Raw genomic sequence first — 22,314 nt, 5'->3', positions numbered from 1 at the left:
GCAGAAACCCAGGCAAGGAGTCGAGGCCAACACCACTTTTGGGTCGTGCGGCCGTGACAAGCGCCTCCACCCGGGCCTCGGTTTCCTCTCCGTCAACGGGAACAGGTCTCCGTCCCACTTGGGGGTGCCGGGGTAGTTACAAGAGACCGAGCTGCCTTGAGCCGCACGAAGTCAGCGCTGGCGGATGACCAGGAAGGGCCGGGGTCTTCGGGCCCCGGGCGGGTCCGGCTGTCACGGCCCCTCCCTGAGCCCACCCAACCCGAGCGTCCACCGCAGCCGGCCTTCTTCGGAGCTCTAGTTGGAGGCAGCTCGGGCCCGGGATCAGGCTCCGTCGCCCCGCGGGTCTCCCGTCCGAGCCAAAGAGGACGGGCAAAGTCCCGACCACGCGGAAGAAGCAGAACTGCGGCGGAGCAAGAAGCCCTTGCCCCGCCTCGCCCCACTCCAAGATGGAAGGTCCGCGGCTTCACGCGGCTCCCGACGGCCCCTTCCCATTGGCTACCTGGGAACTGGTTTTTTTTTTCCCAATAAGGCGGGCGCTTATTGGTCAGATTGGGACGGTCGCTGAAGCGATTGGCGCAGCCGACATCGGAGAGCTGTCTCGTAATAGTTTCAAACGCGAACTAAGAGGGACAGAAGGAAAAGGAGAGGAATGGGAAAACCTGAGGCGGAGGCGGGACCAAGGAAAAGACAGGCTTCGCCGGTTCATTAGAAGCTGAGGGGCGGCTCTTGAGTTCTCCTTCCTCGGGATTAGTCCAATTCAGGAGTAGGGGGCGGGTACTCAGGAAGAGCGGCAGAAGCGCCTGCTTCGATTGGCCGGGCCTGGCGGGAGGCGGAGCGCTCGCGGCGGCTGATTGGTGCGGGAGGTGAGGAGGGCGGGGCTCTGAGCCGGAGGTTTTGTTGTGAGGGTCGGTTGTCAAGCAGCGGCCAATCAGGGCGGGGGATGGAGCCAAGTGGGGGTCGCGCCGGGAGCGGAGCCTCGGCCTCCGGAGCCTTAGCTGCAGGTGGAGTGGGCCAGGGGCGAGGAGGGGAGGGGGGCTCCGGGCCTAGGACTGGGCCGAGCCAGGCGGGGCCGAGCCGGGCTGTGCGGAGAGGGCTCCGGGCAGGGGGAAGTTGGAGCCGGGCCCCGCGAGCGGAGAGGAGCGGGAGGATCGGGCGAGGCCGAGGGGCCAGCCGCAGCCTCGGGGCGGGGGGCGGGCGGGGACGGGCGTGGGGACCGGAGGGGGAGACCGGGTAGGCCGGAAGCGGAGCCGAGGGTCCGCAGAGGGCTGAGTGACCAACAGGGACCCTGGAAGGAGAGTGAATGAATGGGCTGTACTGATAGCAGAAAGGGAAGGGGAATTCAGGGGGTCTGGCGAGGCAGGGGTCAAGATAAGGGGCCCGGGACACAGGATGTGCACGAATGGGGGACGTAGGAGGCTGGGAGAAGGGGAAGGAACGGGGGACTAGAGAGAACTGGGGAAGCCAGGAGCGAGAGGAAGGAGAGGAGAGGGAGGGATCGTGGGAAAGAGGCTTGGAAGAAGGGGGTAGCCGGCCTCATGAAGCGGCCTTGTGGTCGAGGAGGCCGACGACCTATGCCCAGACTGGAGACCTAGTTCCAGTACTGTCCTTGGGACTGCAGGGGCCACGAATAGCTCCCCTGCCATGAGAAACGGAGGGATAGGACCCTCAGGGCCCTCTTTGACATTCTCCCCAGAGAAGACTTAAATGCCTGTCTCTGGAGTGCCTCTCCTGGGCCCCTGGCTCCACCTCCTTCCCATAGCGTCAGACGAAACTGTGACTCCCAGAAATCTATCTCAACTGCAGACATGTGGTCTTCCCCGCCCCACTGCGGCGGCTGCACTTGCAGCCAGCCGCCTGGAACAGAGCCGCCTCCCATCCCATCATCCTGGCCTCTGGGAGGGCCTTTCTCTCCCTGTGTTCCGAGTCACCCTGTCTGAGGTGCCCCCTCCAGATTCTCACACCCCATTTGCGGTGCAGCTCTTTGCTCTGGTGGCTATGGTGGGTGTCTCTTTATGAAGCAGTCTTGGTGATCCCGGGAGCTGTGGCTGTCATTCTGTAAGCCTAGAGCTTCCCGAACTCCCACCAAGTGTTTTCAAACAAGCCATTGCTTCTGTTTGTGTTCCAGCCCAGGGTTGAACTGACATGGCTCAAGCCTGACATTCCATAATCCGGGATCCTGACGGGCACAAACAGACTGCTGCTGTGGCTGCTGTGACCTAACACCACGAGGCTGTCCAGGGCTGAGAGACGACGCATTCCCTCTGCCTGGATGTGTGAGAACTCCCTGCCAACTTGATTGGCGGATCTGGGGGGGATCCACCCCCACCCCAGGAGAAGAGCAGTCTGTTTAGTGCGTGGAGCTTCAGGTGCCACCAACTGCAGGATGGCCACTCCTGTAGTCACCAAGACAGCCTGGAAGTTACGTAAGTGATTTTCTCTCTTTCTCCCCCCCACCCCTCACCCCATTTATCCTGTTAGCTGCTTGTTGCTGGGTGGCCTGGACCCCAAGATTTGTCCCCTGTACTTATCACAGAGGGAGACTCCCAGCCTTGGAATAAGATAGACCAGGATGCAAATCGTGACTTTGGCACTTCTTAGCTGGGTAACGCTGGGTAGGTGACCTAACCTCTCTGAGGTGAATTTCCTGTCTATACAATGAGATAATCACACCCTCATTTTACAGCTGCTGTGAGACCCAAGCATGGTGGTGAACATGAAGAAGCACTTAGTACAGTTAGGCTGATGCGTGGGACTAGGGGAGAGAGATGCTGAGAGGTGTTCTCGGCATTTGCAGACATCTCAGGAGTCAGGCTTCCCTCAGGAGATGGGGGCATTTGGGGGGCAGGAGAAGGGTGGTGGTAGTGAGAGGGTAGGCCAAGGGATGTTGGCAGGGCTCTGGAATGTCACGAACACCAGCACCACCCACCCTCACGTTATTCTCCACCAGCAGCTCTAAACTTTTTGATCTCAGGACTTCTTTATAGTTTGAAAAATTGTCGAGGACCCCAAAAAGTTTTTGTTCGTGGGAGTTATCAATATTTACATGTTAGAGATTAACAATCAGAAGTTTTAAAACACAAGAGCAGTCAAATGCCATTAGTGATGGTGTCATCACGTATTTTGTATCTTCCCCCAAAAAAACCCCTGTATGCTTTTGAGCAAAGAAGAGTGTTAAAAAAAAAAAAAAAAGAAGAAGAGTGTAAAAGTCGAATACCATCTTGGTGTTACTATGAAAATAGTTTTGTTCTCTTAGACCCCTCAGAAAGGATCTTGAGGATCCCAGGGTCCTCAATATCTTATTTTGGGAACTGCCTTACCACATCTATGATAACTGGTTAACATAGATTTGTTGTGCCCAAACTGGTCACCTTCTGCTATGTGCTGTCCCTGAGCTGTTTTCAAACACTGGGCAAGGCCCCTCCACTTTTTAACTGTGAGAATCGGGGCAAAATCTTTTGCTGGACATCAGTGTTTTCACATCTAAAATGAGAGCTTTGGATAGTTTCAAACTGTTTTTTAGCCCTAGGGTTCTTCTGAGAGAACCCTGTATGGGCTCCCAAGGAGGGTACACTGTGGACAGAGTGGCTTTGTATTTACTGAGGTTATGTATTCCTTCAATAACTGGTCTTGCCTGAGTGTAGAACCAGGCACTGGGGAGATAGTCGGGGAGGTCCCTATGCAATGGGGCTCAGAGCCTAGGGACTGCAAGAGACAGAAATCAGATAACCGCACCCCTCCATTTCTCCTTGTCTGATTCCAAGCTGGGACATGTGGTTTGACTCAGTTAACAAGATGCTGGCAGGTGGGGTAGGGGAGTGCTAAACAGCACATACAAAGGCCCTGGGGCAGGAAGCTCAGCAAGGTGGAAGGGCTCAAAGGAGCCCATGAGCTGCCACACAGCAGTGGAGAGAATGTGCCACATGAGGCTTTTGGGGTCTTGAGGGGCATATGTCCACAGGACCCCAGCCCTTCTGAGGCCTTGGCTTTATCTTAAAGGCAAGGTCAAGCCATCAGAGTATTCAAACAAGGTGGTAATATGATCAGGTATGTTGGGCTTTACTGACAAGTTCATGTGCATAGCAGTCCCTGTGAGTATAAGCTATCTGAAGAGCCCAAAGCCAAATGACCCCTGGCTCCTTGTGGCTAGAGTCCAGCAAGGATCAGAAGGTGCTAGGCCAGCTTGCGTCATTCAGGTCTGCTCTCTTCACCTTTCATTAATGGTGCAAATCCTCAGCACCTGTGGCAGAATCCCCAGCTATGGCTGGGACGTGGGGCCCAGGTTATGCCAGTTGAGCTTGGGAAGCTGGTGCAGGCCTGCAGCCATCAGCCTAGCCTGCCAAGAGATGCTGTGAGGGATTTTATTTGTTTGCACCCAAATTCGGTACCCAGGCCTAGGCCACTGGTGGATGTTGTCTTTCAGGCCAGAGGGGGAGCACTGGGGACAGTACCCCTGCCAAGGCTTCCTAGGGCCCATGATGTACCTCCCTCTTCCTCTGGTCCCTCACCCCTCCAGGAGCTTCAGTCAGGCTGGAGACCTCAGGCAGGCTGCTTAGAGGGTAGTGATCTGAGCCCCACTAGAAGGGCCCAACCTCTAAATCCTTCTCACCCCAATGTCTGTGGGTCTTCAGCTGACTGCCCTGTCCCAGGACCCATCTGATCAGGCTGTAGCATGAACACAGGAACCTTCTCACTGTCCTTCCCCACTGGCTCCCCAATGTTGGGCCTAGAGCAAGCACCCAGGAAACATTTATATTATGCATTAAAGGCTGTCTCCAGGGGCAGTAGTCCTGAGGCCCATAGAGGGGTAGTAATGTGCTCAAGGAGGCCTCGTGAGGTAGGGCCCAGCCAGAACTTTCCCTGGGAAAACTGAGAGCCAGGGCAGACACTCAGGCCTTATAGGTAGGGCACGAGTGGAGGGCAGTGCACGTTAGGGAGTGCTTTCAGAGAAGGGGAGAGGGCCCAAGGCTTGGGAACAGAGAGCTCAGGCAGAAGGTGGTTTGCCCTCTTTCAGAGTTGGCCAGTCACTAGGGCCCAACAGAAGCTCTTGAACAGACAAGAGTCTACGGCTAGAGTCCCAGAGCACCCCAGGTATCTGTCCCTACAGTGTCCAGAGGACAGAAGGCTCCATAGTTGAGATGAAGACTAGGGAGGGGCTCAGCTCCCTTGGGTTCAGTGATGGGGTCCCCGAGGCCCCCACTGATGTTTAGGCCTGCAGGAGCCTCTCACCTTCTGCTGGGACTGGGTGAGGCTGTGAGGTGGGGCATCATCTGTGAGATGGAGCCTGGGGTCTGGGCCCCGGGAAGTTTTGATGGCCCCTCTGAGCCATGCTGCCTGACAGACAGCCTTTCTGGGCCCCATTTCCAGACCACCCTGAGGTTTGAAGCCTTTGCCATGGAGACCCCCAGGCAGGGTGGAGACTCTCTACAGAATGACTGCAGGCCCTCCTCAGTGTCACCTAAGCCAGCCTCCCAGTTGTCTCCGGGTGTCGGCACACTGGGGTATTCCCTTTGCTGGCGTGGAGAGACCTGTCTTTTCTCCTCCTCGTTCCTAGAATCTCACTGAGGGCCTGGCTTGAAGGCCTGGGCTGCCTCTGGGTCCTCATGTCTGTTCCCTTTGGAGCATTGACAAGCCCCTCTGTGGTTGGTGTCTGCTGCCCTGCGGTTCCCCCCAGCAGTCCAGGCCAGGGCCCTCACAGCTGCCCACTGTGACCAGCCCTCACTCCCACCCAGGCCCCTCAGCTGGCGCCCTCTGGCCTCCCATCCTCCTGTCCCTGCCAGGGGCCCCAGTGTCCACCGTCCATGCCTTAGCCAGATGAAGAACCACAGAGCACAGCTTCCAGCCTGTTGTCAGTGGCTCCTGGCAGCTCAGTAAACCAGGCAGGCACTGTTTTTATCCCCGTTTACCAGATGAGGAACCCAGCCCTCAGGGAGGGTGAGTGACTGGTCTAAGGCCACACAGCCTTCAGCAAGCAGAGCTCAGACCAGAACCTGGTCTGTGATTCTGACACTGTGGGCTGAAGGCCTGGGGGAGCTCACTTGGAGACAGCTTGTCTAGAGTTGACCTGACTGGTTCTCAAAGCATGTTCCCCAGAGTGGGTTTATGTGCATAGCAAGCAGCAGCACCAGATGCTTAGATGGTTGCTTGGGTCAGTGTTTTTCATTTTAATAATTGGTTTTGTGTTTTGTTTTGTAGTCTAGGAAAAGTATAATAGACATATCAATCTTATAACTTTATGGATTTTATTATTTAATTATCTTTATTCAGACAGAGCTAAATACAAAAGGAGCAAGTCAATTTTTTAAATTGAGCAGAGTGAGCATAATAATATTACCAGTTCATGTGCAGAAAGAGGAGCAAACCTTGAGGCCTGAAGGGGGGACATGAATACTTGAAGTTGGGAAATAGTCATTTCATTCCTGCCTGGGTGCAAGGCCTGCCCAAGCAGCCAGGCTCCTGGGGTTGTGCCGAGGTGTCTGGCACCAAAGGGGAGCTGAAGTGGGTGGACCTTTCCACTTGGACTTTGGGTACCAGGACCAGGGGCTGTAGTGGGCAGGGCCTGGCCCTCCTCCACATGACCACATTTAGCCCTCTGACTGCCTTCTCCTTCTGTCCTTCCTTGTGTAGAGGAGATTGTCGCCCACGCCAGCAATGTGTCCTCGCTGGTGCTGGGCAAAGCCTCTGGGAGGCTGCTGGCTACTGGTGGAGATGACTGCCGAGTCAACCTGTGGTCCATCAACAAACCCAACTGCATCATGGTGAGCCTCGCTGAATGGTGGGAAACAGGACAAAGGTCCAGGGAGGAGACTGTGGGCAGGGTGGGGTCAGGGGTTGGGGAGCCTGGGGCACCCAGCCAGAGGCTAGGGGAACACAGCACGGCATCAGTGCCCCCAGGATGACTGGGACAGTGGCTGGCCCTCAGGAATGGGTGAGTCCCCTGGTGGTGGACAGAATTCCAGGGAGCCTATGCAAGAAAGCTAAAATAAGCCCATGGGCCGGAGATTGAGGCTTGCCCACTGGCCCATCCACCCACCTGTCAGCTGTACTTGGAGGTTACTTTGAATCATTCCCTGTCTGGTTGCACAGAAAGGATCTGAGAGCACTGGTTGAAGCTGATTAGAGAGCTGTTTCTTTAACAGCATTTTTCTCCTGGTCACACAACAAATTCCTTGCCAAAAACTGTCTTCCAAAACAGGAAAACATAAAGGAGGGAAAAATACAAAAATGAATTATATCTGTTTCCATCATCCAGAGACTGCTGCAGTTGGTATTTTGGTCCACATCCTTCTAGGTGCTGATAGAAATTCATATGCTTCCACACACCTGTACACATATACACATGTGCACACACATGCACACATGCACACGTGGGGACCACGTAAATATAGAACAACATATTTTTGGAACACTGTCTTATTCTTCTGTAGCCTGGGTTTCAAAGATAGCAATCTTTATCATGTGCGGGCATTTTCCGGTGTCAACAGATATCCTCCTAACACCGTGGTTTTTGACAACTTCATGGTATCCCAGTGTAGGCATGAGCCAGAATTGGCTTAGCCATGCCCTGTTCCCAGCAGAGAAGTAATTTCTAGCGTTTTGGCTCTGCCCAGCCACAGAGGTAAATGTCTTCATCGACCCCAATCTTTGAGTAGATCTGTGATGGTTGCACTATCTAAGGGTGTGCACTTTTTAAAAAGCTTTCAAAACATATTGCCAGATTGCCCTTTAGAAATCAATTTACATCCTCTCCAGTAGCACCAGAACCTGCCCTCTCCTCCCTCGTGACCTTGCCAGCATAGGGTATTAACATTCTTCTGATCCAGGGCCCCAGGTGAAGAACAGAATTATAGTTGCATTGTTTTGTTTCACTTTGTTTTCAGGGTCCTGGTGTGTCCCACCCTCACCCCCACCCCCAAAATGCCAAAGTAACATATACAGATTGGAAACACACCAACAAACAAACACTGGCCAAAATGGGCCTGAAGGGACCCCCTGCTCTCATCCCCCTTCTATACTGAAGTCAGCCTGTGTACCAGGCCTCTTGAGTGCTGCAAAGCCACCAAGCTCGTGCTCACCCTCGGATTTAGGCACATGCTAGCTCCCCTGCACACAGGCCACCTTGACCTGTTCACGTGTGTTTCTAAGCCTGTGTGAGCTCATGTCATTGTAGTACCCAAGGGACATGGAGGAAGCAGTGAAAAGCCATCTTTCCTCACCTGACGCCCACATCCCTCCGTGGGGACACCCACAGCTCCTGATGACCCTGTGTCTTTCCAGAATGATCTTTTGCATTTGTGAGCAAATATGTATGTCTGTTCCCTTCCCCCTCCATTTTTTTTTTTTTTTTTTTTTACACAAACAGTATCCTATGTACATCATTCTCCACCTTTTTTCACTTACAAGTGTCATGGAGTTTAATCTTTTACATATTCAGATGGTCGCCTTGTTCATTTTATAGCCATTTTTTTTTAAAGATTTTATTTATTCATTCATGAGAGAGAGAGAGGTGGCGGGGGGCGGGGGCAGAGACACAGGGAGAGGGAGAAGCAGGCTCCATGCAGGGAGCCTGACATGGGACTCAATCCCGGGTCTCCAGGATCACGCCCTGGGCCGAAGGTAGGCGCCAAACCACTGAGCCACCCAGGGATCCCCCTTTATAGCCATTTTTATAGCCAAATATAGCATGGGTGACCACAGCTTAGCTGACCAGTTTCTCTGTTGGGCCTTTATGTGGCTTTGGGTCTTTTGTGAAAAAAGATTCACTGCAACGAATGACCTTGGGTCTACTTTGTTTGCCATGTGTTTGAACACGTGCAGGGTCGGCTCCCAGGGATGGAGTTGCGGATGTGCAGGGGAGGTGCCTTTCTAAATGTGCATTTCTAAATGTGGACAGATTTTGCCCAGTTGCCCTCCGTGGAGTTTATACCCATTTCTACTCCTGCCAGTGATGGCTGGGAGTCCCACAAGCTGCTTGTGACCGTCTGGCCTTTTGACATTTGTGCTGGGGAGCAGTTTCTCCTCCCATCCCCCCCCTCACCGCCCCACAGAAACATTGTCTTAGCAAACAATGATGGAGTCACCACTGTGCTTTGGGGTGACCAGTGCTGTGCGGGGAGTGACAGATGCCATGGACTTCAGATTCTGCCCTTCTCTCCAGAAAGCTGGAAATGCCAGCACCTCCCACCCCTCCAAGGGGCTGGGCCAGAACCTGCCTCAGCCCTGCTCCAGCTCTGGCCTACACTGAGTTGGGTGAGAGTTTTTTCCCAGTAATGTCAATGCCAGGCTCTCTCTGGGTTCCACAGTTCCCCGCCCAGAAACATGGCAGGGTCCCCCACTGGGGCAGTCCCCAGGGATTCTGGCTCATCACCAGGAACGGTGAGCTGTGTGCCATTGACGAGCTAGGCCTCAGTGCTGTCAGGGTTCCCCACCGAGGGACTTGGCCAGGCAGAGTGGAGATGGAAGCAGAGCCTATGTTGGTGGTGGTTTGGACTCAAGGCTAGAGGGTCAGCTGCTCCACGCAAGGGGCCCAGGGCCGTTTTGGCAAATGATGCCCATATCAGGGGCACAGTGGACAGTGGGAAGGTGTTGGAACACAAATGGGGTCTGGCCCACTTCTAGCCCTGCAAGCTAAGGCCAAGAGAAGCAGCTGCTCAGCCTGTCTGCAGGAAAGCCCAGGTGTGGCTCCGTGGAGCGTAGCCTCCCTGCTTGAGCCTCTTGCTGATACTCTTCCCAGGGAGCCAGAATTTGGGGCAGCAGCTGAGGGGTTCTCCACACAATGCACTGAAGCTGCCACCCTCTCTCCACAGAGCCTGACGGGTCACACATCCCCAGTGGAGAGTGTCCGCCTCAACACCCCAGAGGAGCTCATCGTGGCCGGCTCCCAGTCGGGCTCCATCCGCGTCTGGGACCTAGAAGCTGCCAAAAGTAGGCATCTGTGCTCGCCCTCCCCACATGTACACCTGTGGTTGTGTTGTCTCAGGCTCTGCTATTGAGCTGCTTCCTCCAGGAAGCCTGTCTGACTGCATTGGGTACTTCCCTCCTGGAGACTCCCAGGAGTCTGGCAGCAGTGACATATACTGCTGTCTCTGCATGCCGACACCCGGGAGGCAGCAGGAAATTTCCAGATGGTCCACTATGGATGGGTGGGTGGGTGTAGATTCAGAACCTGAAAGAACAGCAGGTGCCACCAGGGGCCACGTGGAACGTGTAAACAAGCTAGGAGGCCTGTGGGGAGAACTAGGGTGTGTGCCCTGACGTGGAGCAGCCGCCTCTTAGCCTCAGTAACCATCGCCCACGGGAATGGGGGCTAGGGCGGCCAGATCCTCTGTCTCCTTGAACTTTGTTTTCATTCAGTTTTCATCTTTGTAGAAGTTATTTTAGTTTAAAAAGTCAAATGGAATAACTGCATTCTATTCTACAAATAACTGCAATGGAAAGGAGAAGCCTTCACCCCACTCCTTCCCATTCTGCAGAGGCCTCGGCCTTCTGTTCTTCTACCCGGTGTCTTGCTACCTCCGCTTTTCTCAGTGACATGGTATTATGGCAATTCCTGTCTCTTGTGTACGTCTCTTGCTGCCTCCCTCTCGTACAAGACAAGTTAGCTCTCTTAAGGGTGCCTGGCTGGCTCAGCTGGTGGAGCACGTGTCTCTTGACCTTGAGGTTGTCCGTTTGAACCTCATGTTGGATGTAGAGATTACTTACAAAAATAAAATCTTAAAAAGAAGTGAGCTCTTCTAAAGCTGTCCCCCCTCCCCCGCGGTCATTTCCAGCATTGCCCCACTGTTCTCCTAATTTCACCATGTAAAGAGTCAGGGTTTGTAGTACCAGGACCGTAGAGATATTATTCACAGCCACAGAATATTATCATTCTGGAGTTAATAATTGTCCTTTTCTCACCTGTATGTGTTATACATTTTTGTTACTAATTCATCCCCAAATTCTCTGCCAGAAGAGTAAGCCTCCTCCTTGAGCTACTCTCAAAGCCATCCCATGAAGGAGGCGTCTCTTCTCATCAGAGCCTCGGTCCCCTGGGTCCCAATGGTGGAGGAGTACCTGGGGCCTGCAACCCGGTGGTCACCTTGGGGCCGCCTTGTCTTCGGGGAACTCTCCCCGTCTCTCTGCTGTGCCAGAGTCCGCATTATCATCTCTCTCAGTCTTCTGTCTCTTTTTTGCCAGAGCTTGTTCTTTCATAGCTGGCTGAGAAAGCATGCGTGAAGCGTGCGTGACAGACACAGTTTTAGAGACTATCCGTGGCTGGAAATGACTCTATTCTACCCTCATCCTTTTTTTTAAATCTATTTTTTAGAGTTTGTAGAAGTCTAGATCAGAAATCGTTTTCCCTCAGAAGCTTGTGGGTGCAGCTGTGTTGCAAGTTAGGCTCCTCTTTGGCAGCCATCGGGAGGTCCCTGCTGTCACCTCTGGGACCTGCCTCTCCTGTCTCTCTGCAAGCTTGTAGGCCCTTTGTCCTGGAGTCCTGGGGTTTTGTAGTGGTGGTTCTTGGTCGTATGCTAGATCCTTGCTGGGTTCTTTCGGCAAGTAAACTTGCGTCTTTGGTTCTGGGCCACGTGGGGAGCCTCACTTCCTGAAAAGGGGACGCTACCTCTCAGCCTCTCTGGGTACAGCCACATTGCAGTGTGGGCCCAGTGTTGCCAGCCATACAAATTTTTCAAGAGAAGCTGAGAATCTGGAAATTTCAGTGGAATCCACCCCCCCACCCCCACCACTGTTTCTAAATGTTGACAGCTAATTCAACGTTTTTTTTGGAACACTATGCAGAGCAGCACTGAGAGGTCCTAGTAAACCTCTTTGCTCGCTGCTTTTTGCTAGCATCTAGCCTGGACCTTCCAGCATGCCAGGCAGGAGGCCCCCCGCTGCTTTTTCCGGAAAAGAGCCCCTTTGCCTGTTTGAGACTCAGAGGTCTCTGGGCTTCTCCTGTGCTTGTGTTCTACCTCTGTAGCAGGACAGCAGCCATCAGCCACACAGGCCCAGTGGCCGGGTTCTCTCTGCTCAAGGACGGGGCTCTTCTTGCATAGGTGGTCCCCAAGAGAGATGTTGCCCCTGGGCTTCTCGGGTGATCCTCGCCCACCCAGTGATGGGCTGCATGTGCGAGACAGAGCCCGTGAGATAACAAACCGGGCCACAGGCTTAGCATCTCAGCACGTGTTCCTGCCACCTGGCCACGTGCCAGAGCCGGGGCACGCTGTGCTTGGCTGTTGCTGGACTCAAGGGGCCAGGGAGGAGCACGCCCGGCTGGCTGGACTCCAGCTGAGAAAGCCGGCTCCGGCAGAAAGCAGCTGGCTTCCTGAGAAGTTCTTGCCTGCATCCGAAGCCCAGTGGACAGCACCAGCCATTCACCATTCACTGAAGTGCAAGGGACAGAAGAGAGAAGCCAAGGGTGCCATGCTTTCCCAGCCAGGGCTCCTTCATACATAAGAGAAATGTGAGGAGTTCCTTGAGGTGGGCACAGAATGAGAACCAAAGACCTCTAGAGTTCCTGGGTCCTAGACTCTCAGGGTCGGCTGCCCCACCAGGAGCTCATTACAAGCAGAGAGCCTGACTTAGTAGTGGTGGAGGCCCCAAATCTGGCTTTCCGGATGACTCTGATGCAGAGCTGGATCGGCAGGTCCCCCTTATTTGACACACAGCCAAACTGGGGCCCAAGGTGGGCCCCCAAGCTTGATAAAGACCCCATGGCAGGGGTGGCAGAGCCTGGGACTCAAATCCTGGCATCCAGACTCTCATCCCAGTGCTATTCCTTCTCCCATTTTGGGGTTCGGTGATGGATCAGAAACCTGCCCTCTGCAGCCTTGATGGGAATAGCTGAGACCTCAGGCCGCCACCCACACCACAGTGTGAGTGAGGGTGACAGGCAGATCGGCACCCGTTGCGGAGGGACTTCTGAAAGGGCCACCTGATGGTCACGTGCATTGCCCTGAGAGGCAGCCCATCCCGACTCAGGCAGAGGTTGAACAGCTACTCAGCTGGGAGGGTTTGGAGGTCCCCACGCAGGGCAGACGGCAGACCCAGGATGCCCGCCACCCCGGATCCTCTGACTGAGTCCCACAGCAGGAGGCTTCCAAGAGCACTCCTGGGACAGAAGAGCAGGGGCAGCAGTCACGCCGGAAGAATGTGGTCCTGCCTGCTTTCCACCGCACAGCCAGAGGGTAGGGGTGGGTCGGCCCCGCCATGCCACAGGGAGGCAGCCTGTGTTTCATGAGTCTGGTCCACACAGGGGTGGAGCCTGCCATGTCCCATCGGGGCAGGGCAGGATCGGGGAAGCCCGGTGGGCTGGGGCAGGAACCAGCCTGCGTCTGTGCCCTCTGGGCCCCAAATTGGCCCGCAAAGCAGTGCCTGGGCCCCGAGGGCGTATGCCGGCCCCAGAGAGTGGGGAGGGGCTGCTGAGGTCCTGGTGTGGTTGGCGCCTGTCTCACTCTGTGAAGGATGTAAAGGCAGCTCAGTCCCAGCTCGGCAGTGGACAGGGCCTGCTGCAGAGTGGCACCAGGTCGGAGGGGTGGATGTGGTGGGCCGTGCGCAGAGGTAGGCACTTTGTCTCGAGGCGGGTAACGGCCAGAGCAGCTGATTTGATCCTACCCTTAGGTGTGTCTGGCTCTGTCTTCGGAGCCCAGACAGAGGAGCTCCCTTGACTCAAGTAAAGTGTCACATGGTAAAGCATGCTTCTCGAAACTCCGAGACTCTGAGACTCCGATGCCTGCTTTGAATTCTGGCTCTGTGCCCGCTGATTGGCCTGAGGCAAGCTGCTTCATCCTCTGAGCCTCAGGCTGTCGCCCACCTCCTGGTGGTGTTTGGGGGTGGGGGAGCGAATGTGCTGAAGTCATTCAGGCTGTTCTCGGCACACCGGAAGCACTCAGCAGACATCCTGGGAACGACGGAGGCACTCAGATGGCCATGGCACTGGGTAATGGTCACCACTGGTGCCAGAAGACAGAGAACCAGGACATGTGCTCTGAGACCAGAGGAGAGAAGGTTCACTAAGGTGAACCTTTCTTTCTCAGGACAGAAAGGAGTTAGAGCAGGAATCACTGTAGCTGGTTGTTCACTGAGCACTTCTTGTGTGCACACCCGTGCTAAGCACCTGATGTCCATTTTCTTAACTCTGATTGTGGCCCATTATGAGGCTCAGAGAGGGTAAGGTATTGCCCAGGGTCACATAGCAAGCAAAGAGCAGAGCCAACACCGCTTCCAGTTCTGTCTGGCTCCAGAGCCCTGGACCTGAAACTTGGAGATAGAAACAATCATCCAATAGAGTTTAAGTCACTCAGGGCTTGGAGCTCAGCTCTCTCGTCCCAAAAGCATTACATTTGGAGTCTGCTTGAACAACTCCTCTAATGGGGAGCTCATTACCTCACTAGGCAACTGTTTCACCTTGGCTCAAACCTAAGGATGGCTGAATTCCCACACCCCTTGGCCCCTGCACATGTGGGATCATCAGGTTCGTTCAGACAGCGGAATTGTAAATGTTTTAAAAAGTGAACTGAGGCCAGAGAGAAGAGGCAAATTTGAGTGGTACCAGGGAATACTCCAAGATAGAAACACAGGCTTTGCCTGGGTCAGGCTGGGCTGGGCTGGGCCTGGCCACGGAGCTGCAAGCAAAACTTTGAAGGATAGGAGCTGAGGTTTCCCAGGGCAGCAGGAGGTGACTGGGCCCAGTCATGTCCCCTGTGTGTTCTCTTGGTTTGCACAGCACCTTCTGTCCTCACAGCCATCCTCAAGATCCCTTGGATGGAGGGGAGAAGAAGGTGCTGCTGTGAGCACCATGGCGACTCCAGGCATGGCCTCCATTTGCCCTCCTTGGGGCCTTTGCCTGCCATTTCCTTATGCCTAATATCTTCCCTCACCCTCCACTCACTGATAGCCCACTCAACTACCACCTCCTCCAAAAAGCCTTCCTGGGTTTCTCTTTTCAACCAAGCAGCTTGTCCCCCAGCACAGACCTCTCCCACATCCCTCCTCTGTCAGCTCTGAGGATGTCGGCAGAACATGAGCTGTGTGTCTGTCCATGAACGGAGTGCAGTAGCTTTCCAGCCCTGCTGGCTTGGGGGGCGGTGCCCTTGTGAGAGCGCAAGCTACAGGGGGCTTGGGTACTGACAGAAATGGCTGTCATCTCTCGGGAGAAAAAGAGGAAGGTCAGTAGTTGGGGTGGTAGGGCTCTGCTTAATTTGCTGTTGTGGTTTTCTGTGCAGTTGCTTGGAAGCACATGCACGAGTGAACACAGCATTCCCTCCTCGGCCAGGCATCTGGCTTGCCCCTCACACCCCTGTCTCCTCTCTTCCTTGCTAGTTCTTCGCACGCTTATGGGCCACAAAGCCAACATCTGCAGCCTGGACTTCCACCCATATGGCGAGTTTGTAGCCTCGGGTTCACAGGACACAAACATCAAGGTGAGGCTCGGCCATGCCCCATGTCTCCCCGCTGGGCCACCCAAGGGCTCCGGGCTGTGTGTCTGGCCTGTGCAGGTGGCCTCTGGGCACCGTGGGAGGGTCCTCCCTCTCTCTGGCGGAATCTCCGGCCTCCAAGGGAGGGGATGTGGAGACGTTCACCAGACATTTCCACTCAGAATGCCCAGCTTTTGTGAGCAGTTTCCGGATCCCTGTCATTTGGGAGCGTAATGACCTGGGGGTGCCCAGAACCCCTCTCTGCTCGTGTCCACGTACCACCCTCTGACCTGGACTCCCGGACAGAGCTTGGTGAGGCCTCTGCAGCCTGAGCCCACCTTGGCTGTGACCTGGCCTGACGGCTCCTCTGCTCCTCCCCCACAGCTCTGGGACATCAGGAGGAAAGGCTGTGTCTTCCGATACCGGGTAAGGAAGGCACCCTTGGTGGGTCATGCTGTGAGCAGCTTTGGAGCATGGGGCGGTACCCAGACCTTGGCAGGAGCTGGAAGGGGATGCTTTCCCCCATAGGGGAGAATGTGAGAAATGAGAGTCCAAGTGAGATATGAGGATCTAGAGCAGAGCAAGAGTGCTATGGGGGGTCGGGGGGGGGGGGAACCTGGATCCCCCACTTTCCACAATTCCTCCCAGAACCATGTTTACCAAACTTCACTCCACGCTCTAGTGGTGTGGGAGGTGAAGAGGGTTCCTGTTCACAGGTATTTGGAAGCACTGAGTTGAATAATTTGGTTGGTTTTTAGACCCTTGACATTAAGGCAGGACACCTAACTCTCCAAAAAAGAGGCATAAGATACGTTGTTTCCCAAACTGTATGACCAGGAAATCTGGATTTCCCGCGGAGTCATGACTGCTGGTGGAGGTGTCCCCCCTGACCTCTCCTGCACACAGCCGTCTGGCTCCGCCTCGCCTGCTGGTCAAGGGCCCGGTGGAGCAGGGTGGGGAGGCGGGCAGCCCATCAGGCCCAGGCCCCTCCAGTGAGCCCAGCACCCTGTCGTCTTCTCAGGGACACAGCCAAGCTGTGCGATGCCTCCGGTTCAGCCCTGATGGGAAGTGGTTGGCATCGGCTGCAGACGACCACACAGTGAAGGTAACTCCTGGCCTGACCAGGGCCTGGGGCTGGGGACTGGGGCCTGCTGAGTGCACTCAGCCTGGATCTGCACCTCCCTCCTGATCAGGCTCACATATTCCAGGCCTATCAGATGGGAAGGCAGCTTGCAGATAAAGAGCAGGGGTGGGAGTAGAGGGAGAGTGGGCAGCCGAGATCCCAGGCCTGGTCCTGACCTCCAGCCTGCCCTGTCCCAGCTCTGGGATCTGACTGCTGGCAAGATGATGTCCGAGTTCCCTGGCCACACAGGGCCTGTCAATGTGGTGGAGTTTCACCCCAATGAGTACCTCCTGGCTTCCGGCAGCTCTGACAGGTGAGGAAAAAGAGGGGGAACAAGGCTTGTCACCCATGACTGCCATCTCACACCTGTGTCCTCTGTGTGTGTCTGTCCCAGTCTGCCTTTGCCCTGAGGTGTCCTATGCCTGATGATGCTCTGTAGACTGACCTGACTTCCGGCCAAGCCAGGATGAGGCCCTGATCCCATCTCTCCCCCAACCCTGGTTCCCCGGCCCCAGTGTCCTGGGTTGTCATGGCATATCCAGATCCAAAGTCCATGCTAACCTCCCACCTGCCAAATCCCTCCACCTGCCACGCAATCCCAGGCATTGCTCTTAGTGGCCACAACCCAGGGGGACAGCTGTTTGCAGAGAAACGGGCTTCCTGGGCTATGGGCCTGCATGGGGGTTGGATGGGGACACCGGCTACCCAATATAGCCTGGCTGCCTTTGCAGGACCATCCGGTTCTGGGATCTGGAGAAGTTCCAGGTGGTGAGCTGCATCGAAGGAGAACCAGGGCCTGTCAGGTATGCAGGCAGCTGGGTGGTGGGTCTGAGCCCTCCTCCCAAGGTGGTTGGATGTGGGTATGGGGCAGGGGTGGGCCGTTCCCATCACCACTCCTGCTCCCTCTGTCCGGGGCTCCCTACAGCCTTCCTGGATTTCTTGAGACCCACCCCCCACTCTCGCCTGCCCAGGAGCGTCCTCTTCAACCCCGATGGCTGTTGCCTATACAGTGGCTGCCAGGACTCACTGCGTGTCTACGGCTGGGAGCCTGAGCGCTGCTTTGACGTCGTCCTAGTCAGCTGGGGCAAGGTGGCTGACCTGGCCGTCTGCAACGACCAGCTGGTGAGAGAGCTGCCACCTGCCCTTCCCCTGGCTGCTCACCGCCTCCCTCTCAGGCCCCTGCTTACCCCTTAGCCCTGCTGGGGTCCTGCGCACCCACACCCCAGCTCCGCCACTTCCTGCAGATAGGCGTGGCCTTCTCCCAGAGCAACGTCTCCTCTTATGTGGTGGACCTGACACGGGTCACCAGGACAGGCACGGTGGCCCAAGACCCTGTGCAGGACAGCCGGCCCCTGGCACAGCAGCCGGCCCACCCCAGTGCCCCTCTTCGGCGCATCTATGAACGGCCCAGCACAGCCTGCAACAAGCCTCAGAGGTGGGGTGCTCAGGGCCCAGAGGGCTCGGGAGGCAGGCTGGCACTGGGGAGGTTTTGGGGGAGCCCAGCTGCAGCTCACTGGGCTGGCCTCCCGTTGCCTTGGCCCTGCCCCACAGGGTGAAGCAGAATTCAGAGAGTGAGCGCCGAAGCCCCAGCAGCGAGGACGACCGGGACGAGCGGGAGTCTCGGGCCGAGATCCAGAACACCGAGGAGTACAACGAGATCTTCCAGCCCAAGAACAGCATCAGTGAGGCCTGCCCCCCGCCCCCCACCCACCTAGCCGAACGTCCCATCTGTGCATAGAGACAGACGGTGCTTTACGGGGACAGTGTCAATGTCGCTCTGTTTCCGACACTGGGTTCCCAGGTCACACCTGGGCCCCGGCTCCGTTCCCAGGTCCTCAAGGCCCCAGAAGAGGCCTGGCAGCCCACCCTGAGCAAAGGCAGGCCCCATGGGGGCAAGTAGATGGGAGGGGGCAGACCTGAGGGTTCCTGGGACCGGGAACAGGGTCACAAGTCTGCAGCTGTGTGTGTACCAGAGAGCCACCTCCCGTCCCCCGTGTCCCAGGCCAGCCTGGCCCTTAAGGCTCAGGCAGGACCCCGGGCTGGCCAACGGGAGAGTCCCCAGCCCTCTTTGCCTCTGCAGGTCGGACACCACCCCGAAGAAGTGAGCCCTTCCCAGCACCCCCTGAGGACGGTGAGTACAGAGCCTGGCCTCCTGGGGGCACCAGCTCCAGCCTCTCTCCCACCAGATCTTTTTCCTGTGCTCACCTAAAAGCACCTATTGTGCGCTGGGCTCCACCTTAGATTCTGGTGCATGAGCAAGGCAGGCAGATGCTGTCCTCAGGAGCCTGCACCCTAGTGAGGAGGGCAGGAGGCAGCCAGATGGGACTGTAGATGGGACTGTCTGTAGATGGGACAGCACCGTGGAGGCAAGGGCGGGGCTGGTGAGAGAGGGCTGCTGAGGGCCTGCAGGAGAGGGAGGAGCTGGGGAGAGCCACAGGTGGGGAGGGGGTGGAGGCAGAGGGGCAGGGCTCCCTGGGGTCTGGGAGCAGGAAGCCAGGCCCTAGCTGGGGATTTGGGTTTTGCTGCTGGGAGAAAACATGATCTGCTTTCTGATTGGAGAAGAAGCCGGGGTGGGGCACCCTTGTCCCACAGACCAGCCCTCCCCTTCACCTGGCTTCCTCTTCAATGGGCCATCTTCTCATTCTCCCTGCACGTGGGGTTTCCTGTGCTTCCTGCTCACCATGCACTCACTGCCAGCCCACCCCAGCATACACACTCCATTCCCAGTGAGGGGACAGGCCGCTCCTGGGAGCTCCCTGGCTCCCATCTGCAGGCAGTGCTTGACACCTGCTTTCTGCCAGATTTGTGGGTGAGTGGGTGGAAAGGGAGGGAACATCTCCCCAGGAGTATCCCCACCCTCAAGCCTCCCCAGGAGTCTCCCCACCTCTCCGGCCCCCTCACCCCCCACATACACACTGCTGCTGTCTCCTTCCCCAGTTGCCCCAGTGGCTCCTGCTTCATCCCCCCAGTTAACAGATGCAGCCCAGAGGCCCACCATAAGCCCCGCCTTCTTCCCCGCCAGTCCCTCTGGCCTGACCTGACCCAGAGATCTTTCCCTTTTGCCTCCAGACATGGCCACAGCCAAGGAGGCGGCAAAGCCCAGCCCAGCCACGGACTCGCAGTTCCCGGTGCCAAATGTATGTCTGGGTGGAGAGGGCATGGTAGGGCTGGGAGAGGGGCCCTCCGTGCCAGGGTGGGCGGAGAGGGGGCCTCAGGCTGGCCACCCACTGAGCTCCGGGCCCCAACAGCTCGAGGTCCTACTCCGGCCCCCGGCTGTCACTTCCACTCCTGTGCCCAAGGCTGAGCCTGCCATCATCCCAGCTACCCGGAATGAGCCCATCGGGCTAAAGGCATCTGACTTCCTGCCCGTGAGTGGGGGCTCAGCCCCGGGGCAGGGTGGAAGCCTGTGGGGCAAGGACAGAACGTCACCGTTGGCACCTGGGCACTCGTCCTACGCAGGCCGTGAAGATCCCCCAGCAGGCGGAGCTGGTTGATGAGGATGCCATGTCACAGATCCGCAAAGGCCATGACACCATGTGTGTGGTACTTACCAGCCGCCACAAGAACCTGGACACCGTGCGGGCTGTGTGGACCACGGGTGACATCAAGGCAAGCACTTTTCCCCCAGGCTTTGGGCTGACCCCAGAAAGCGGCTGCACAAGGGCAGAGGGGCCCCTGTCACCACTCTAGCTGATTTCATGCCATCATCGTCATCATTTATTGAGCACTTCTTTACGGGCTTGACCTCACCCATCATTTTAGCTACAGTCTTGTTAACACCCCACAACAAAGCCCATCATGACGCCACTCCCTGGGCAGGGGCTCCAGGCCCCTCTGACAGGTGCTCTGTTTGCATAGACATCAGTGGACTCGGCTGTGGCCATCAATGACCTGTCCGTAGTCGTGGACCTCCTTAACATTGTCAACCAGAAAGCGTAAGTAGGCGGCGTGGTGGGCGGAGTGGGTCGAGTGAGTGGAGCCAGGTGCTGAGGGTACCTGTCCCTGGTCCTCTCCTCAGCTCCCTGTGGAAGCTGGATCTGTGCACCACGGTCTTGCCGCAGATTGAGAAACTTCTGCAGAGCAAGTATGAGAGGTACATGTAGGGAAGCCATACCCGCCTCACCACAGGGACGGGGAGGGACAATGGGAAGGACCCCCCAAGGCCAGTGCCCATGGGAGGTGGGTGTGTAGCACTGCTGTCCCCTGCAGGTGGGAGGCCATGGTGCACACAAGCCTGTGCTGCCCCCGGCCCCCTGCCTACCCCCTCTGTCTTTGTGTACCTTGCTCTCTATCTTTCTCTCTGTGGCTCTGTCCATCTGCCTCTGAAGCTATGTCCAGACTGGCTGCACCTCCCTGAAGCTGATCCTGCAGCGGTTTCTGCCCCTGATCACTGACATCCTAGCAGCACCCCCCTCTGTGGGTGTAGACATCAGCCGGGAGGAAAGGTGAGGGGCCAGGTGGGGTGTGAATGTTGGGGTACACAGGTCTGGGGGCCCAGCCTGCTTGTTGATGGCTCTGCTGGAATAGCCCACAGAGGAGGTTGTGCCTGGGCTTGTCCGTGGCCTGGCCTGGGTGGGTCCTGTACCCTCGGCCAGCCTCCCAGAGGAGGGCGGGAGTAGTCCGGCAGGAAAGGGCCTAGCCCTTCGTGCACTACTTCTCTGCCCACAGGCTACACAAGTGCCGGCTCTGCTACAAGCAGCTCAAGAGCATCAGTGGCCTCGTCAAGAGCAAGTCAAGTTTGAGTGGCCGTCATGGCAGCGCCTTCCGAGAGCTGCACCTACTCATGGCCAGTTTGGACTGAGGAGCTCTCGGCCTGGCCTCAGCCCCTAATCCTGTCCCCTGTGCGCTCCTGGGCCCAGGAGCCTCTGCCTGGCCCCCGCTGCAGCCCTGTGGCCACCCTGGAGGCGGCAGCGCTGGCCCACCAGCCACCTGCACAGCCCCCGAGCTCTCAGACAACTTCTCCCCAGCAGCGGCTGCCCAGCTTTGCCAACTCCCGCTTCTTGGGGCAGCAAAGAGCGCCCTGGGGCTGCTGCTGTAATTTATAAGGTCAATTTTATTAAATTTGTAACTATTCCCTGGTTTCTTTGCCTGGAGGGGAATTCTCTGGCCACGCAGCTCAGCTCGCTCAGGCCCAGGACTGGCCTGTCTTGGCCCCTCGGAGCCAAGAGGCAGTGTGGCCAGCAGGGGGCAGCAGAGTGCCCAGCCTGCAGGAAGGGGCCAGTGCAGAGCACCCTGGGGGAGGAGTGGAGGCACCCCCCTCTTCCAAGGCTAAGGGAGACAGGAGAGGGGTGGGCCCCACCAGCCCATCCCCTCCGTCTCAGCCATGCTCCCAGCTGTCCTGCGGATGCCTCAGGGGCCGGCCGACAGCTGTATGCTTCCAGGTGCCAGGACCCCAAGCCTCACAGGCTTGGCCACCACTGAGCCCACCACCCTCCCCAACGCCTCCAGGAGGCCTCCTGGGACAGGGCTGGAAGGGCAGTGGCCCTCCTCCCAGGAGGATCCCCCAGCGCTGACCCCTTCTGCTCCTGTGGCAGCCCTAGTTGGAGAGAGGGCCCCACTGAGCCCCTGTGCACATTCCCTGCTGAGGCCGAGGCGGGACCAGGTGGAGGCCAGCACACCCCCCGTGGGGTTGGGGAGGGCAGTCTTGTAGCACCGGGAAGAGGGTGGTACCCACCCCTAGCCAGTTCCCTTAAGGGGCCAGCCCAGCCCTGCTGGCTGTGGTGCTCAAGCCTCTGAAGAGCCCAAGTTTCCCGTGTACAGACAGGATAGCGTGTTGCTGGGTGGGTCCGTGTGATGAGTGTG

The 22,314-nt window shown here is 56.9% G+C and overlaps 1 protein-coding gene across 3 annotated transcripts; it reads left to right on the top strand.

Moving 5' to 3' along the window:
• Positions 1 to 21,585, top strand: KATNB1 (katanin regulatory subunit B1). Of its 3 annotated transcripts, none has more exons than XM_072750145.1 (20): positions 1 to 863; positions 2,126 to 2,423; positions 6,625 to 6,755; positions 9,804 to 9,921; positions 15,295 to 15,395; positions 15,774 to 15,815; positions 16,411 to 16,494; positions 16,710 to 16,825; positions 17,244 to 17,315; positions 17,484 to 17,634; positions 17,757 to 17,947; positions 18,064 to 18,194; positions 18,593 to 18,643; positions 19,582 to 19,649; positions 19,761 to 19,880; positions 19,972 to 20,121; positions 20,371 to 20,447; positions 20,531 to 20,605; positions 20,841 to 20,957; positions 21,181 to 21,585. In XM_072750145.1, exons 2-20 carry the CDS (start codon positions 2,384 to 2,386, stop codon positions 21,311 to 21,313), a joined length of 1,968 nt encoding a protein of 655 aa, XP_072606246.1. In that variant the 5' UTR covers positions 1 to 863; positions 2,126 to 2,383; the 3' UTR covers positions 21,314 to 21,585. The 3 variants fall into 3 exon arrangements, with proteins under 3 accessions (XP_072606246.1, XP_025867610.1, XP_072606245.1); XM_026011825.2 differs by having other exon boundaries at positions 852 to 1,001; XM_072750144.1 differs by lacking the exon at positions 1 to 863 and adding an exon at positions 1,216 to 1,998.
• The last annotated feature ends 729 nt before the right edge of the window (positions 21,586 to 22,314 follow it).

The sequence above is a fragment of the Vulpes vulpes genome, chromosome 2, assembly GCF_048418805.1.
Source record: "Vulpes vulpes isolate BD-2025 chromosome 2, VulVul3, whole genome shotgun sequence".
Taxonomy (NCBI): domain Eukaryota; kingdom Metazoa; phylum Chordata; class Mammalia; order Carnivora; family Canidae; genus Vulpes; species Vulpes vulpes.
This window is presented reverse-complemented; position numbering and strand designations above follow the sequence as displayed.